This window comes from Rattus norvegicus, chromosome 5 (genome assembly GCF_036323735.1).
Source record: "Rattus norvegicus strain BN/NHsdMcwi chromosome 5, GRCr8, whole genome shotgun sequence".
Classification (NCBI taxonomy): Eukaryota; Metazoa; Chordata; class Mammalia; order Rodentia; family Muridae; genus Rattus; species Rattus norvegicus.
In genome coordinates, this window is record NC_086023.1 from 67550614 (window position 1) to 67568023 (window position 17410).

Consider the following 17410-nt stretch of genomic DNA (forward strand, 5'->3'; position numbering starts at 1 on the left):
GTTCCCATCTGTTCAAGTGATTCCAGCCACCCCAAGGAGGCTGTCAAGACAAGGGTCGGTCTGTGTTCTTAGACACTCAGGAAAACGACTTGTGCCTGTACTGGTAGCACTTGCCCTGGGCTGGCCCACATCCTAGGCTTCCCCTTCATTGCTAGTGTTTGCTGCAGCCATGAGAATGCAGTGGAGAGAGGTGCCTGTGCTCCTTGAGGTGAGAGAAGGGAAGCCTGGGTGCTACCCACACCAGGCAACACTTGTACAGCAGCTATACGATCACTGCCCTCGTCAGTACAGTCGGCATTTATCAGGCCAAATCCTCACAACGCCACGAGCGGGGTCTGTCCTCACCCCTCCACAAATGAGGAAACCAGGGCACAAGGACATCCGTCAGCTTACCGACATTCCGGGGCAGAAGGTGCCAGTACTGACTTTAAGGTGGTGACCCCCTGCCAAGCCACAGGTGGGAACAGCCACTGTTCGTCCACTTGGGAAGCCATGATGGCACACACACACTGGCCACCTGCCAGGTAAGCTTTGCTTTAAGCATCTTGGCTGAAAACAGCAGGGCTACCCTGTCAGGACCCACAGCTGCTCCCTAGCCCAAAGGTCTCTTCTCAGACTGTCTGTCCTCAGACTCCTTTGAAGAGCCAGAGGTTGACAGGTCCTGTCACTAAATGTCCAGAGTAAACCAGCCCAAAGTCATTCCTTCGAGAACAGTGACTCACAGAGCACACCCACCTGTGCCGGTGATTAGGCAGGTCCTCTTGGGCTACACTGCTGGGGTGGGACATAACTCTCAAAGAGCCCATGGGAAGCCACACTGAGGACCTATTGACAGCTTCAACTATTCTCTGCGTAACAACAGAAGCCGAAAGTAGTGTCCTTGAGCAGTGTCCTGCACCAAGCCTAATGGACAGTGAGGGGCTAAGGGGACAGGACTTGGCCCTCATGTATGAACTGCAGGCTGTCTTTGTAGAGAACATAGCCAGCTAGAAGACGGGTGGCACGAGAGGACAGAGCCTTAGGCCCAGAAAAAAAAATGAGCCTTAGGGTTGTGATTTTAATTAAGACCTGACGGTGTTTTAGGGTGTTTTATATAGATGAGGAGGAGATGGCCCTTCTCCATATTCCACTGTGCTTGTTGAGCAGAGACTCTCAACTGAATTCAGAGCTGGCCAGCCTGCTTCAGGCATGCCGTCCCTGCCACTGGAGTGTGAGTGAGTCCTCACGCCTGAGTGGCGAGTGCTTTACCTACTGAGCCAGCTCCCCAGCCCTTCCTAACCCTGTTTTACACTTGACCATTGTTTTTATTATTATTTATTTAATGTACACTGTCACTGTCTTCAGACACAGCAGAAGAAGGCATCAGATCCCATTACAGATGGTTGTGAGCCACCATGTGGTTGCTGGGAATTGAACTCAGGACCCCTGGCAGAGCAGCTGGTGCTCTTAACCACTGAGCCATCTCTCCAGCCCCTAAACTCTTAAACATTAAAACTGTAATGGACAAGCTAAGTTGGAAAATGACCATGTAAAAATGCTTGATTTTTAACAACACAGAGCCAACTCTTACCAGCATTTCTCTGGCATTTAATGATCTAAATTAGCAACGGGCTAGACAGTAGGAAGAACCCACAGCCTGTGGTTAAAAGGGACTATTTTTGTGGTTAAACTATATTTTGTGGTTTAAAAGGAACAGAGGTAACCCCAAGCAGGGCTATGTCCTTGAAAATGGGAGGTGGACCTGTCCCTCTGCTGAGGACCATATGCCCCGCCCTCCCTTCCATGTGCGCAGGTGCTCACATGCAGATGAAAGCTGAAGCTCACAGCACCAGCCAATGCCTGGGCTCCTGGTGAGGTGGACAGAGAACAGGGAAGATCCTTGGCATTTCAGCCAAAAGAAACAGACTTGTCAGAAGGGTGCTACTACCCAGTCAAGAGACGCTACAGTTAATCATGAAGTCAGCCTTTGAGGAAGCAGGAAGGGCCTACACCAAGCCCAGTAGGGAGGTTTTTTGGTTTTGTTTGTTTTTGGAAGACTTGGAAAGGTTACCCTGTCTTTGGTGTATTGTCACACAGGCATGGGGCCGGTTGCTCTCCTGTAGATCATAGTAAGACAGATACTGATGAACACTAATGACACTTTCTGTTATGTGGTTCAAGACAGTCCTACTCATTAAATTTACAAGTACTTATGATCTAGAACCCACCACACACTAAACGTAAACATTGCCATCATTTGTGACACAGGCTTCCCTTCCAACAGGGCCATCATAGTAAACTTTCCCACTCTACTAACTAAAACCCTCCCTGTGCACCCACTGTGGGCAGAGCAGACCTGTCAGCAGTTCTAAGCCAGAACCCCCAGGGTTTGCTATCACCTAAGATTGCCTTCCCAGTCTCAAGCCTTAAGAGGGGGCCTGGAATGTATAATAATAATGTAATGATGTGACTAATAATGTTGGGTGCTTACACCAGAGCATCCGCACCGCCTTCCCTAACCAATCACAGTACTGGGACCACATCTTTTAGACACAAATGCTCCTTCACTGCTGCCTAGAATGCATCACTGCTAGTCAGCACCTACTCCCCTTTAAACCCAGCGGAGGCCAAGCAGCCATGGAAAAGCCCCCAAACATCCAGCCGCTGGCTCTTGCAGGCACCTCCCTCCCACAGTGCAGGCACCGCTTTTCCTCCTCAGCTGGTCTCGGCCTGTGGCTGCTGGAGGGGTAGGACTTACCCAGTTCAAGTCTCTCAGTATTCAACACAGTGTTGACGCTGGGATGGGAGCTTATCTGGTGCAGTCTTAATGCCTGTCCTCTGTGACCCCACCAGCTACCAGCTCAGGAAGCACCTCTCTCGGCTTCTGCATTTGAAGCAGCTTGGAGCCAGAGATGTGCTCAGATGTACTCAACTGTGCGCAGCCCTGCTCCTCCAGGTTTGGAGGAAAGAACTGGAGCTCAAGTTCCCAAAGTCCATCTCAGTAAGCAGAACATCAAAGAGTCCATCCAAAGGCATGTCGGCCGCAAAGTCCGCCAGGCACTCAGTGCTCAGGCAGATCTACGGTAAGAATTCTTCTGGTGCTTTTTAACAAACACTTTGGGATCCTGAGTGTCATGCCACAATCTGCAATAAGACTTATTGGATAGCCCTCCGCCCAGATTCTAGAAGATACTTCACTTATAGTACCAGGAGATGCTTTATTAGTTTTTAATGCTAAGAGCCCCTCTTCTAGGACTAAAAGCCTTACCACCTAAGTCTCTCAGACGTCTGCTTGGGCCCTCCCCTCACATTACCTACCTCCTGGGTTCTCTGACCCCACGTCGCTTTTCCATTTGTATGCTGAGGTAGCATGGTGCTGCTCACCTGTGCAGATGTCCACGACTCAACCACTGTTTAACAGATGAGCTGTTGTAAACTGGCTCTATGAAAGACCCTCAAGAGAAATCAGCAGTCAGCATCCTTGCAGTCTGGTCCTCAGCTCCTCGATAAACAGAGCCCAGGAACCTTTAGGACACCCCCAGAAGTCTGACAGCATTTCAGCCTACCCTGTCTGTGATCACGTAAGCTCCCAATCCAGAGTAATTTCAGCTTTTGGGCTTTTGGATTAGGGATGCTCAGCCAGAAAGGTCCATGTTAAACACACCAAAAGCAAATAAACCAACCACAAAACTAATAGCAAAACCCTTCCAAAATCCGAAGCATTTCTGGTCCCAAACTTTTCAGAAAACAGGAAAAAAAAAATCATCCAGTATTTCCATACCATGCCTGACTCATCTTGGCAGACACCTGCAAGCCCTCACCTCAGTCAGAACTCAGAACTGGGTCAGGTCCTGGCGGCCATTTAATCAGATAGGTGACTAATGTGTTGGTTGGTTGCAGGTTGTTCTCAGGAAGGGAAAGTACATCATCCCATCAGATCTCCCAAAGTCCCTCCTGTGCTTCATCTCAGTTCAGGTAAGGAAGCCACTACAGTTGGAGAGCACATGGGGAGACAGCACGGGATGAATTTTCCCATGATCCTTTGACTTTGGGTTATGTCTTTTTACTCCCCTTTCACGGGTCACTGCCATCAACACCTTTAAGAGGCAAATGATTTTCACTAAACAACTAAAACTGGTTAACATCACCTCCAGTATAATCAATAAATGGCAACCATTTATTATTGATCTCATTTCTACTCTTCATATAACTATCTTTCTTCAAAGGAATGTTGGAATCTGTCACATTTTTAAATAACCTCCTCTCACCAGAGTCGGGAGCCCACCACAAACATTAGAGCATATTCCACTCAGACTCTGTGGCACACTGGCGCCCACAGGAACCGCACAGGGAATGTGAGTTTTACTCAGGCCCTCTTGCCTCACGCCAGCATTAAGAGTGGGTGATAAGTTCAGGGCTGTCAGCAGCTAATGCCAGGTCTGGCCTATCTTCACAGGTGGCTATGGCAACGTCCTCCCCCACCCTCCCTGCTCTCCAGGGCCATCCCGCAGAAACAGAGCGCAGCTGGAAGGTGAACAATGACTGTCAGCATGAACTTTAGCATTCATTTAGTTTTTGGTGGGGAGAAGCAGAGTAATTACTGCAAAATCTTTAATAAGAGTTAGGTAATTGATGTAACACAAGGCAGGCTGATCACGAAGTAGCAGATGGGGTGGTCAGAAACTTTCAAAGGAATCAAGGGGCACAGATGTGGTGAGACTGTCCTTAAACCGGACTCCAGAAATGTCAAAAGCAGAAGTGTTGCATAGTACAAGATATATGGCATTTAGCTATAATTAAAATACAAAGCAGGTAATCAGATCATTCTCCTCTCAAATCCAGATTTGCCAGGAGTCCTTAAACATGAAGATGTTTAGCAGCATGGGTTTTTAGAAAAAGACTGAATAAACACATTCAATATTAAACTTAAAGTACATACAATAAGTTTTTAAAACTTCATATAACAAGCAAGCAGTCCTATAAATTTCTGACCTATTTGAAATCAAATTAAATGGAATCTTTGTCTAGCCCTAAATTTGAGGAAATACAGGTTAGGTCCAACCACACCCAAAGCAAGCATAAAGCCAGTCAGATATGTGCTAAAGTTTAACTCGGCTATACGTGTTAAACAAAAACGTCTATGAATCATTTCAGTGAACTGAACATACATGGGTGCTAAAACATGGAACAAATGATTGAAGCACAAAGGAAAGCATTAACCTGGCAGAACTGTAGCTTGCCTTTCTATTAGGAACTCAGTGGAGCTGAGCGTCTTCTGACTTTTGCGCAGCAGGCTGTTCAGTTCTTTAACAATGGCTTTGCAGTGTCCGTGTTGCCGTTCCAATCTGAGGACGTGCCCTCCTAAGGCTTTGCACATAGAAAGGCAGAAAGGATGGAAATCCCAAGATGCAGCCTTGCACCACTGCTTTGTATGCATGAGACCCAAATAAGCAATCTCTGCTTTCTGCAGTCTTCTACACCACACCACCATGCACAGGATCGCAGCCTAGCTCTTTACTGAAACATAGCCACCTGTGCCCAGCTCTTTAAAAGGACGAGCTCCCCACTAGCAAGAGGAACAACCATGGCTCATGTGGCTACTGGTAACGGCACCCCTGCAGGAACCCGATATATGCCTCCACGTGTTAGCAGATGACAGCTAACTTCAAGACAGTTACAGTGCCCACCGTCCAAAAGCAGATTTGAAGTCAGGGAAGATGAAGGTCCGCTCCTTTGCCCAAACTCTTCACATCTCATACTTAATCTCCCACACATATGAAGTCGGGAGTAAAATACAGCCGTCTGCAGCAAGGTTTCCCCACCATTTCTGTGGTCTGTCACTTGTTACTGTGTGTAAGACTAGTGTTTTCTGTTGCACCCTAAAGTGTTACTCCAAGGTCACAGGCCTCAAGAAATGTTAACATGCAGGCCTAAGTGCCTGTAATCCCAACTATCAGGAGACTGAGGCAGGAATGTTATGAGTTCAAAGCTAGCCTAGGCTAGTCTCAAAACAAAAAACAAAAACCCCAGAGATTCTATCTGTATGTCATCCCTAAAACTCTTCAAATAGTCAAACCTTTTTTCTGGTGACATAAAGTATGTGGCAAAAGAATTCTAAGATGTGTATAAATCATGTGTGCCATGTGAAAGGCATGCAGAGATGTGGTACTATCACTCCCACCCACTCAAGATCTAGCTTCCATTTACATCTCCCAGTCTGCTTTATGCTCTAAAGAGATACCTATCAGCGAAGCAAGGAATAAAGTCGTCTTTATGTGGGCCTCGTTGGCACCAGAGATAGCCCCATCCCAGGTCCTTTTATCTTGCCACCAACAACTCCTCTCTCCCATTAAGATCAGTAATATAAATATCAATTTGCTTTTAACAGTGAACAGTTTGCAGTCTATACATCTTGACAGCAGTGGAAGATCAAAGAAGTTTTCTTACAATCTGCAACCAGCCAGTCAATCAAAAAACAAGCCAAAGCTTTGAGCCTGAAGGAAGATCAAAACCAGTGTGGACTTCGGCTCTGTGAACTCTTAATTAGGACACCGAAGTCCTCATTCCCCAACATATGTGGTCAGAGGCAGCGTTCAGATGTTTTCTCCTGGGTACTCCTACCAGCATACTTTTCCATTCCTCTTGGCACGCACTGAAAAGGACCAGAGCAGAGTGCGCGGATGGACCGCCGAGCTGTGCGCCTCACCTCAGCCGGCGTGGCTGGAGAAGAGAACTGCCACGCTCCTCAGTGTAACAGACAACACCTGCACTAAAGGAGCCGTGGGCCGGGATTTCTCACAGCTAACCTGCACAGGCCTGGCCTCTTCACCCTAGGAAACCTGGGCCTCAGCGGCCACCTTCAATTCTTTACTTCCCTGGAACATACTGTGTGACAAACATCACAAGAGACAGTTTAAATTTTAGATCGAAATCATGGCTTAGTGTTTGCATTAGAAACCACCCATTGTACTAAAGCGGAACTGAGGAGTGCATTCTGGGGCTTCCTTACAGTTTTCAGTTTCCAAATTGGCCCTGGAAGACGACGCGCTGCAGCTGTGTGCTCTCCCTGACTGGGGCTTTCACTGCTGAGAGGCACCGATGACAGCACAGCACCAAGAAGTCGGTAGACAGGTTGACAGCACAATGCGCCAACCAACTCTGGCTTCTCTTCCCCTTTGCATCCTGACCAACTTGCAGAAGAAAATAACCTTCCCCAAATGCAATTTCTTTTGTGAAAGTAACCCACATTCTAGCTTTCTAAGAATACTTGCCTTAAATAAAGTCTAGTGATTATGGACTTTTACAGAGGCAGATAACATCAGGTCATTCCTGTGCTAACACTAAAGGACAGGAATTTACGTCATTTAATCACAATGACTTTGGTATAGTAAATTATATTCAAAATTTTGGAGACAGGTTTATCTAGACAGGATCACAAAGATTCATTGGTAAGTGAATGAAGGCACCATAGATCACTGTATGTCTTATAAACATTTAGCTTTTATGAAATTCACAATGTTCTACTGCCTGTCCTTGTATCATGTGCTAATCCACGCAAACAGAGTGAGATCACTAAGAACTCTTAAACCTTATTTTCCCACTTTTGTAAGAAGGAAGCTCACGAACAACTTCTTTAAAAGTTGAGTTTAATGGCAAATATTTGTTACATCAGTCTCTCTTCAAAATAAAATGAATGTGCATGAACAATTAATTTCAAACAGGAGGTGCCATGGTGCTTCTTTAATACAGTGCATTCAATATACTAGGCCCCTGGGGATGGCCACTGATGTACACACTGAAGCAGTAATGTAAGTCTGTAAGCCACTGCTCCTGAACACTGCCACTCTTCAAAGTCTGCAGAGAAAAACAAAAGGCACTTTAGTTTGAGAACTGAACTACCTGACATTTTTCATGGCCTCCATAAAAGTATCCTCCTCCACCACCAGCTGGAGAACATACATGGGCTGGACCTACGCCTCCCTGAACACAGTATGCAGCAGACGTGTAGCCTCATCTTCGTGTGGGTCCTGAACAATGGGAGCAAGGGCTGTCCCAGAAATTGTTGCCTATACATGAAACATGTCCTCTATAGCTGGGCTCCCTTGTCTGGCCTCAGCGGGAGTGGAGAAACCTATCCTCCCAGAGGACTTGATGTGCCAGGGTGGAAGGATACCCAGGGGTGTCCCCACCCACTCAGAGGAGAAGGGGATGGGGGAGGAATTGTGAGAGGGGGTGTAGGTAGGTAGGGTAGTAAGCAGGAAGTAAAAAGTGAGTAAGAAATAAAAGTTAAAAAAATATTCTATAAACTAGAAGAAATCTTAAAATATAAAACAAACCAATCAACTATTGGGAGTTACTATAGCCAGTGAAAATGCCTACTCTTTACGAAAATTTGAAATTATAAATGGGCCCTAAGGCTTTGGTATCTGAATAATTTTTCCCGAGTAGTGCTGCTGTTTGGAAGGTTCTTTGGACAGAGCCCACTTGTGGTCCAGGCTCTCTACTTCCTGACTCACTGAGATATAACTCCACCCAGCAAACTCCCACTGCCGCAAATGTACCCCAGCCACAGTGTTTACCCCATGACAATAGAGTGCCTGCCCGCTCAAATTGTCAAATACAGTGAGTCCTTTAAGTTGGAACTGTGATTTGGTTAATGTGACAAGAGAAACAGTATGTGCCCCTAAGAATAACAAGTTCTTTGCAAATCTGTTCCTTCCTGGACATGCTGGAGACTAATAAAAAATTTTATGGACAACCATCCATTCCTTTTGCCGTTATTCCTTCCACTTGGCATCAGTTTTCACAATCTTTACACTAATGTCAATAGACTAACTCTACAGGGCCAGCTACCAACCTTCTCTCTCTTCTGTAGAGGTAGGTTGATTCTCTAACACAGGCATGATATAGTCAGATTACTGATTTTTTCTCTTCTACTGTTTTGAACTATCCGCTGCCACACTGTCCATTGCTTCTATAAAGACTCAGAAGTCAGAACAAGCACCCCATAACATGGTTATAAAAGCTCTACGATGCTGAAGTACGACACTCAGTGATAAACTCTAAACCATCTATACAATCTCGCCTTTACTCCAGACCAGAACACTAAGGAGCCTTTAGAACACTACTGCCCTCCCAACAGCCGGGGAAAGAGGTGAAGCCTTCACCTTTTTCCTTTTCCCTCTTTGCTACTGCTCCTCTCCACAACTTCTCTAACAGCCTGCCAGCCCCTGAAAGATTGTGGCCAAGCCCTGCCCTAAAGAGAAAAAAAAAAAGAAGAGCCCAAGATTAAGCCGCACAATTCCTCCAATCCCAGGCTACCCTGGCAAACTCCTGCACACCCCAAAGAAACTGTATGCATCCTGTTTAGTTTTTCCTGCTTCTCTCCAGAGCAGGGCAACCACTCTGTCTTTCCCAATGAATCTTGTGTGAGGTTTATTGTATGGTGTGACTTTGTAGTATTCACGGCTCCCAGAGGTTTCCCCTTAGAGCTGCAACATTTACACCAACTGAACTTCTTGAATATTTTAAAACCGTATTCTTAAAAGACTGGCTCTCAATCACAAAGAAAAGTGACGGTGAGCTGCGAAGAGTCAGCTGGTGCACATCCTTCTCTCACACGTGCCCCTTGGCCCTCCCTCCACAAAGAGGAGAAGGCACTGGGTCCCATGATGCCTACCGTGATGTTCTTGATAATCTGCTGCACTAGGATGGCATTGGTCAGCATGTGCGACCTAAGAGGCACATGCTGAAGCAGCAGGCGAAGCAGCTGGCCTACAACAGGCAGCTCCTCAGGAGAAGCTCTGTTCACCCGTAGACTCTGCAGCATCAACCTAAGGACTCTGGGCAGGAGAGCCAGGATGGAGACACAAACCTCCCACAGCTTGTCCCTATAGTAATAGAAAGAAAAATAAGTGGCGAGCTCAAACACAAGAGAAATCCCCTTTCCATATTACCCCAAACTAAAGTAGACTTTCAAGAAATGCAGTGTTTCTTGCCAGGTGTGACAGCTCAATGCCTAAAATTCCAACATGTAGGAGCTGAGCAGAAGTGACAGTTATTTTGAGCCCAGCTTAAGCTACATAATGAGTTCAAGGTTAGCCTGGACTACAGAGATCCCATCTCAATAAACAAAACAAAACTTCAAACTAAATACAGCAAATCCTAAGTAGTAAAGCAACTAAGAATTAACTGCTAGAAAGTCTAGTAGGCAGCATTTTCCTAGAAGCAACACTGATTATATAGCACAGAGCCTGCCAGAAGACAGAACGATCTACACATGTATAAAGGACACTGGAAACTGTTGAATTATTATACAATGTAGAGGACATCTGAAGATTACTGCTCCCAAGAAAGAACAGAAATCCATAGATGAAACTTCAAACCTCTGACTGAATCCAGTCATAGGTCAGCAGGAAAGGGTCGATTTTCAGAAAATCATGTTTTCCAGGAACCCAAACAGACTTCAGAAGGTTTACTCCAACTTAACATAAAATGATAAATGGTCACTTCCATGTCACTAAACAGGCTTATGGTACATATGATCTGAGTGTAGTAATTAAATGACACAATATCCATCTGGAGGGCGAGTACAGGGACTTATGAGGATCAAGTAAAGTACTATGTGAATGTGTCTTGTTGACAAAGGGGATTCCATGTCAAGAACCATACAGTTGGTATTGACTGGCAAAGTCTTCCCCCAGGTGAGGCTTGGAGGGATGGCAAAGCCTTCCATTGGTGTAGAGTGCATATGACAGTGCATTCAGAAAATGTCATCCACAGTTACTCCCCTGTTCCCTTGGCCCAAAGATGTTTATGGCCTGAAGACTATTCATTCCCCTTACAGAGACTACTGCTCCTGCCAATCTTAGCTAAGCCTATCTCTTTGTTCCACTGTGCGCAATAACCCCGCCTGGCTGTTTACCTGTATATAGTAAATACTGTATAATAAGCAAGCTGAGCTTCCAGGTACTGTAGCTTCTCCAGCTGAGAATCTTACCCAACCCCAGCTTTCTCTACATATGCCTTTATTCTCACTCCCTCACCTGCCTGCTTAGGTCGACAGCTGTGGCTGAAGGCTCCAACCTTAGTCTTTACTAGCTTCTGAACCTGCAGTGAACAGCCTTCCAAAGTCCTCAATCTCAGCATTTTGAGCATAATCAAGGCCATGTGAGGTACACAATGAATCCCTTCTAGACCAACAAGGTCAAGCAAGGTCTTTGATAGCCCATGTACTGACACAGAACCAGACTTGGATAGCCATGCACAAAAAGAAAAGAGAAAAATCAGTAGGCTCTTGAAGAGCTAATAATAAGGCAGAAGCATAAAGAAATAAAAATTCAGATGAAAAAGACAACAGGAAGCTGCTTTGGTCCTAACAGATTTCTAAATGCGTAGCCTTTGAGTCACCTGACAGCAGGGATGCATTCTGAGAAAGGTTAATGATTTCATCATGTGCGTGCCAGAGTGTATAGCGTCACAGTATTATCAAGAGATGAGATGTAGCATGCACAAGATATGAAGTTGTGTTACTCGAGATATCAAAGAGACTTAGATTGGAAGATGTTAAGAGACAAAAATGGAATTTTTAGAAAACCTAAGAACAAACAATGGAAGGAATAACAAAGGACTTCCCAGACTGAGGAAGAAGACCCGAGTCTTCAGGCAGAGATTTAAGGCAAGCTGTGGAAGAGCACACACTGATTCACAACACAACTGATCCTTAAACAACACAACAACTTAGACTTCTACCCACAAACCAAGTGGCTAGGCCAGTAGCAGACTTTCATTAGTTCAAGAGCCAAGTAGACAAAGAAAGGACAGCATTTTCAGGGCTCAGTGGCACACTGTGACCCAAGCTTTGTCAAGCCTGACTTTTCAGCTAGTATCTACAAAATCAAGGATCTCTTGGGTTTGAGTTAGTCTACATAGCCAGTTCCAGGCTAGCCAGGGCACAAAGTAAGACTTTCTAAAACAAAGAGGTGCTTTAAAAAGAAAAACAAGTGATTACACACACTCAGTTTTCTCCAGTCTAGTCACATAAAGCCAAAGATGTTCCTTTATTTAAAAGCTCCAAAGATCTTTGAAACTTCAGATTTTTTTTTTAAAGAAAATAAGGCTTATATTTCAAATGACAAGCAGCAGTAACAAGTTAAGTCCTGTGTGGAGATGTTATAAAGCCTTAGATAATATCACATATTCACTGTGCATTAGTTCTATGGTAATTCAGTGAAAATACCTATTTTTTAAAAATTGTGTCTTCGGGATTGGGGATTTAGCTCAGTGGTAGAGCGCTTGCCTAGGAAGCACAAGGCCCTGGGTTCGGTCCCCAGCTCCAAAAAAAAGAACCTCCCAAAAAAAAAAAAATTGTGTCTTCATTTGGAAAAAATGTGAGCTTAAGTACAAATAGAATAATGGACACGGTCTGGCAAATTCACAGAATAAATACTACAGATCAAAGGAACTGCAAAGCAAGCCAGACCCAGACCACAGCCTCTATCTGTAAACCATGTTCTATTGGAAACAGCCGCATTCACTTATTTATGTATTTTCTATTGCTGCTTTTACATTATACAGAAGTATGTATATGGCAGAGAGCTCACGGCCCTGAAAACCTGAACTGTTTACTATCTAACCCATTAAAGAGCTCTGCTAAAGCTTACCTTCATACAGAGAATTAAAAGTGAGTAAAACAGAACCAAATGAGTCAGCACAAATGATCACAGACAACAATGATAGCCAAAATAAATACAGAAAAGTTAATTATTATCAAGTTTACAGATATAAAGAACAAAAACAATACTGTCCATACATATACACAGAACCACCCACTCAACAGGCCACAATGCCAATCACCACTAAAGTAACATATATACGCAGAAGAGAACAGGAACTGCAGTGTGGGTCCACACAGATGCGTGGAGCTGCAATACATGGATGGCTCAGTTTATTACTGTTTTAAGCCATGAAATGTACACAGCCAGCATGCACACTACATTTTCAGCACATTTACAAGTTCAAAGAGAAGACGACATAGGGCACGAAGGTGCACACCTACAGTACTAGCATGTGTGAGACTGATGAACACTCTGAGACTGAGGTCAGCAAGACTGTCTCAAAAAGAAAAAAAAAGTGAACAATAAAGTTCAAAGACTAGAAAATGCATGTATCAAAAGATTAACAGAAGGGAAAAGAATGTAATTTTTATTCTTTCCTATTTGCTCACCTGTCTAGAGTTTTTCACTTAAGCCAACAGGTACACCAATAAAAACTTATAAACATGAAAACACGTTTAAACCTACAGTGGAATCTTCCAAACTACCTGTACGTTCTAGCTTAAATAATGCAAAGAAGTACAAGTACTAACTACAGTCACTAGCATTTTAACACTTCTTAAATCCAACAAGTTAGAATTCTGCTCCGGCTCTGTCTAATGAAGCCTCAAATAACACACACACACACACACACACACACACACACACACACACACACACACACACACACACTATACTAACAGTTCATTCACTTTCGAGTAGAATTTTTTGCCCTGGTAGACACACACACACACACACACACACACACTATACTAACAGTTCATTCACTTTCGAGTAGAATTTTTTGCCCTGGTAGACCTGTAATGATGCTCAAAAAAGCTTTCCAGCAGCTCTGTAATACCATCTGACTTTCCAAATCTGTAGCTTAATGAAATAAAAAACCCCTATGAGTTCTTGCTACATTAAAAAGATGAATAAAAACAACACTACCTAAGCATATTCAAGCCAACTGAGTGAATTTAAATTAGTTCTAAAATCTAGTTCCCCTTCATTCTTATTTAAGGAGGAAACAAAAGGTTGAAAAGAAAAATACACATTACCTCTTTTTGAGATGCTCTGCTTCCCCTTTCTCTAGAGTAAGCAGGAAATAAAGAAGGCTGTAGCAACAAGAAGCCAGGAAGGGCAGGAGAGCTTCATTAACTACACACGTGTGATCCAGGAGCTTACACATCACTCCAAATATACAGCCAGCCGTGCTGTCAGGGATGACAGTCAACCCAACCTGAGTGCGGAAAAGTGAGATTCATTAGCTAATGTGGCAGGCGGGCAGGCGGGCAGGCGGGCGGGCGGGCGGGGTGGACGCCACTTTACATTAGAGTCATGTAGTTCAGCTACTTGCTGCACTTGAAGGCCAATTTTCCTCTAAGAATTTAATTCCCAAATAAAACTACTTTGCATGAAGAAATAACTTTTTTGTGTATGGCAATGAAAATTAAAACGAGAGCTCAGGAACTCACACATGCAAGCAAGTGTTCTAGCACAGAGCCAGGCCTGAGAAGTGTCACTGATCACAATCAATGCACTACCTCCTTTTCATGGAGGAAGCACTTAGAAGATTCAAGCATGACAGCCTCTATCACTGGTCAGAAATAACTATTTCAAGGACTGCTTCATATATCACACCCAAAGAAAGTCACAATCCTAACAATCATAGCTATGTACAACTATCCAAACCAGAACTCTGTTCACTAGTTCCCACCCTTCTACTCTGTATTCTTTTTTTTTTTTTTTTTTTGGTTCTTTTTTTCGGAGCTGGGGACCGAACCCAGGGCCTTGCGCTTCCTAGGCAAGCACTCTACCACTGAGCTAAATCCCCAACCCCTCTACTCTGTATTCTTAAATGCAGAGTCATTTAGTCGTCTCCTGATCTTTAGCAATGTAAACACAAGAAGAGGGATTAGTAAGCGATATTATTTATATATTAACATTAAGCCACTCACTGGAAAGAAACCCAGAAGCTTGAAAAGGTTTGTTATGGTATGCTTACTCATTCATCTCGACCACGGGCATGCACTGCACTGTCACTAAGGCTGAACACAATCCACAACTGCACAGACAGATGGGGACCTCCTCTAAAGGGTAATCTGAAAAGAGGGGCCAAGACTAACTGGGATGTAGCCCTTTCCCACAACAAATGTGGGCACATGAAAGCAAAACCCTGTGATTGGCGGCAGAGAAGGAAAAATAAGCACACATCTTTGACCATAAGAGAGTAAGAGCTAGAAGTGTGACAGCAAGGAAAGGGACTTAGAATTAACAGTGCATTCTCTTCCAACTCAAGGGAAACCTGACCTTAAAGGAGGAAGAGGGTGATGGAAATGACTCTAAGATTAGTCAAAGTGAATCCTCAGAAAAATTCATTTTAATGTTGTAATTAAACATACTCCAAAACCAAACCTATATCACAATGTAAACATTAGAAGAAGTTTAAAGACCTAGTGAGGGCATACAAATGTGAATTTACGGGTTGGAAGACAAGTCCATCTCAAAGCTGAACCCACTGCCTCCAATGACTAAGCCTTTAATATCCCTACTTTGAACCACAATCTACTGGATCCCAAACACACTCATTGACATTAACTCAGCAATGACTGGGTTTTAATTCTCAGGTCCCTTATTTCACAAATACAGAAAATAAGGTCTTAACAAAAAGAACGCATGCCACCCTCCACTCACTCCCAACATCACCCTCTCAGTTAAAGACTTAGCAACAGCCAGCAAAAGTTCTTACCACTTCATGCCATGACAGATAAATTTCATTTTACTTAAGAAAACAAACACACACAAAATTAAGGATATTTACCAAATGCTTACTGATGGCACTTTGCATGATGTCAAAGCTCTGACTTCGGGCAGGAATAACCAATAAACTGTGACAAACCGCCTGTCAAAAAAAGAGAAAAACAGTAACTGCATCACGGCATTTAAGAACACAAGTTCTACACAATTTTTAAAGCAACTTTATATATCAACAGCAAACATAACAAAACCTTGATTTTGTAGATGCATATAACAAGGGTCAAACAGACATCACACACACAATACAACATCTACGAAGTATATATAAAAACATCTATATCTTCTTAGCTTAGGAAGATGGAGACTATATTTCTCTTAATTGCTACAACACAAAGGCCCAAAGTGTAGGATCAAATACTTAACAACAGCATTGTAGTTACTTAGTAGAAAATGCATGCCACAAGAGCCAGCCCAGCTGTTCCAACAGCACCACCACCACATTTCTCCTCACTCTTCATTTCCTCAAACCACAGAAGCTACACCATCCAGAACCCCAGAGGCCACACCAGTTCCTAGAACTTCAGAGGCAACACGAAACACCACAAACCCCAGAGTTCACACAGGCCATCAAAACCTCAGCAGAAACACCCTACTGAACCTGAGGACTCGCTGTTTCACCAGAACCACACGCCACTCAGGCCAGAAGACCAGAGGAGAAACAGAAACCAAGAAACGAAAATCCATCCAACAAAAATAAACTCAGAAATCAGCACCTAAACCTACAATTACCACAAACCCAGATGCCTAAAGGCCTGCACAGAACACGACAGCTAGGGAAGGGAACGTGGCACCAACAGACCACCCACACACCACAGCAAGCCCTGGATACTCTAACACAGCTGACCACAGGAAAATGATCTTAAATCAATCTTATAAAGATGACAGAGGCCCTTAAAAAGGAAATGAATAAATCCCTTTGAAAACGTGCACACCACGCACACACAAACACAAAAACGGGTGAAGAAAATGAATAAAAACTATCCAAGACCTGAAAATAGAAATATAAGCAATAAATCTAGGTAAGTAAACAGGAACTACAGATACAAGCATAACCAACAGAACAAAAGAAAAGGAAGGAAGAATGGCATGGAATAGAGATATGATAGAAGAAATTGACACATAGGTCAAAAAAATGTTAAATTTGAAAAGTTCCCAACACACGCCACCCAGGAAGTCTGGGACACTGTGCACCCTATGAACAGGAGTAGAAGATGAAGACTCCCAGCTCAAAGGTCCAGAAAGTATTTAAAAAAAAAAAAAAAAAAAAAAAAAAAAAAAAAAACTCATACAAGAAACTACTAACCCAAAGGAGGAGATACCTATAAACATACCAGAAACTTCTAAAACACCAAATAGATGGGACCAGAAAAAAATTCTGCTGCCACATAATAATCAGAACAGAGACAAAATATTAAAATCTGCAAGGAAAAGGGGCCAAATACCATATAAAAGCACATCTATTAGAATTATACTTGATGTTTCAATGAAGACTCCAAAAGCCAGAAGGGCCTAGACAAGACAGATACTCTTCAGACTGAAAGAGACCACAGATGCCAGCCCAAACTAGTATACTAAGCAAAACTTTCATTCACCGTAAATAGAGAAAACAAGATATTGAAAGACAAAGTCAATTTAAACAGTATCTATCTATCCATAAATCCACAACTACAGATAGCACTAGAAGGAAAACTACAATGACGTTAACTGCACCCATGAAAACACAGGAAATAATCACACCAGCAAAACCAACAAAGGGAAGCAATCTCAATCTCAATCTCTTCACCACCACCACCACCACC

General features: G+C 43.6%; 2 protein-coding genes across 7 annotated transcripts in view; one reads left to right on the forward strand and one right to left on the reverse strand.

Annotated features, from left to right (window-relative positions):
- Invs (inversin) overlaps positions 1-8742 on the forward strand; it is a 152845-nt gene extending 144103 nt beyond the window's left edge. For 3 of the 4 annotated variants that reach the window (XM_039109855.2, XM_039109856.2, XM_039109857.2), the window contains 3 exons: positions 2833-3062; positions 3880-3954; positions 6368-8742. In XM_039109855.2, the coding sequence (XP_038965783.1) occupies positions 2833-3062; positions 3880-3954; positions 6368-6471 (409 nt within the window). In that variant the 3' untranslated portion in view covers positions 6472-8742. The remainder of the gene's footprint in view (positions 1-2832; positions 3063-3879; positions 3955-6367) is intronic. The other variant, NM_001107932.2, reaches the window with a different exon arrangement.
- Tex10 (testis expressed 10) overlaps positions 7157-17410 on the reverse strand; it is a 46135-nt gene continuing 35881 nt past the window's right edge. For 2 of the 3 annotated variants that reach the window (XM_039109450.2, XM_006238034.5), the window contains exons 12-15: positions 15616-15696; positions 13853-14034; positions 9659-9869; positions 7609-7833 (exon numbers count right to left, since the gene is read on the reverse strand). In XM_039109450.2, coding sequence (XP_038965378.1) covers positions 7720-7833; positions 9659-9869; positions 13853-14034; positions 15616-15696 — 588 coding nt within the window. In that variant the 3' untranslated portion in view covers positions 7609-7719. Of the gene's footprint in view, positions 7834-9658; positions 9870-13852; positions 14035-15615; positions 15697-17410 lie in introns of all 3 variants that reach the window. The other variant, NM_001106653.1, reaches the window with a different exon arrangement.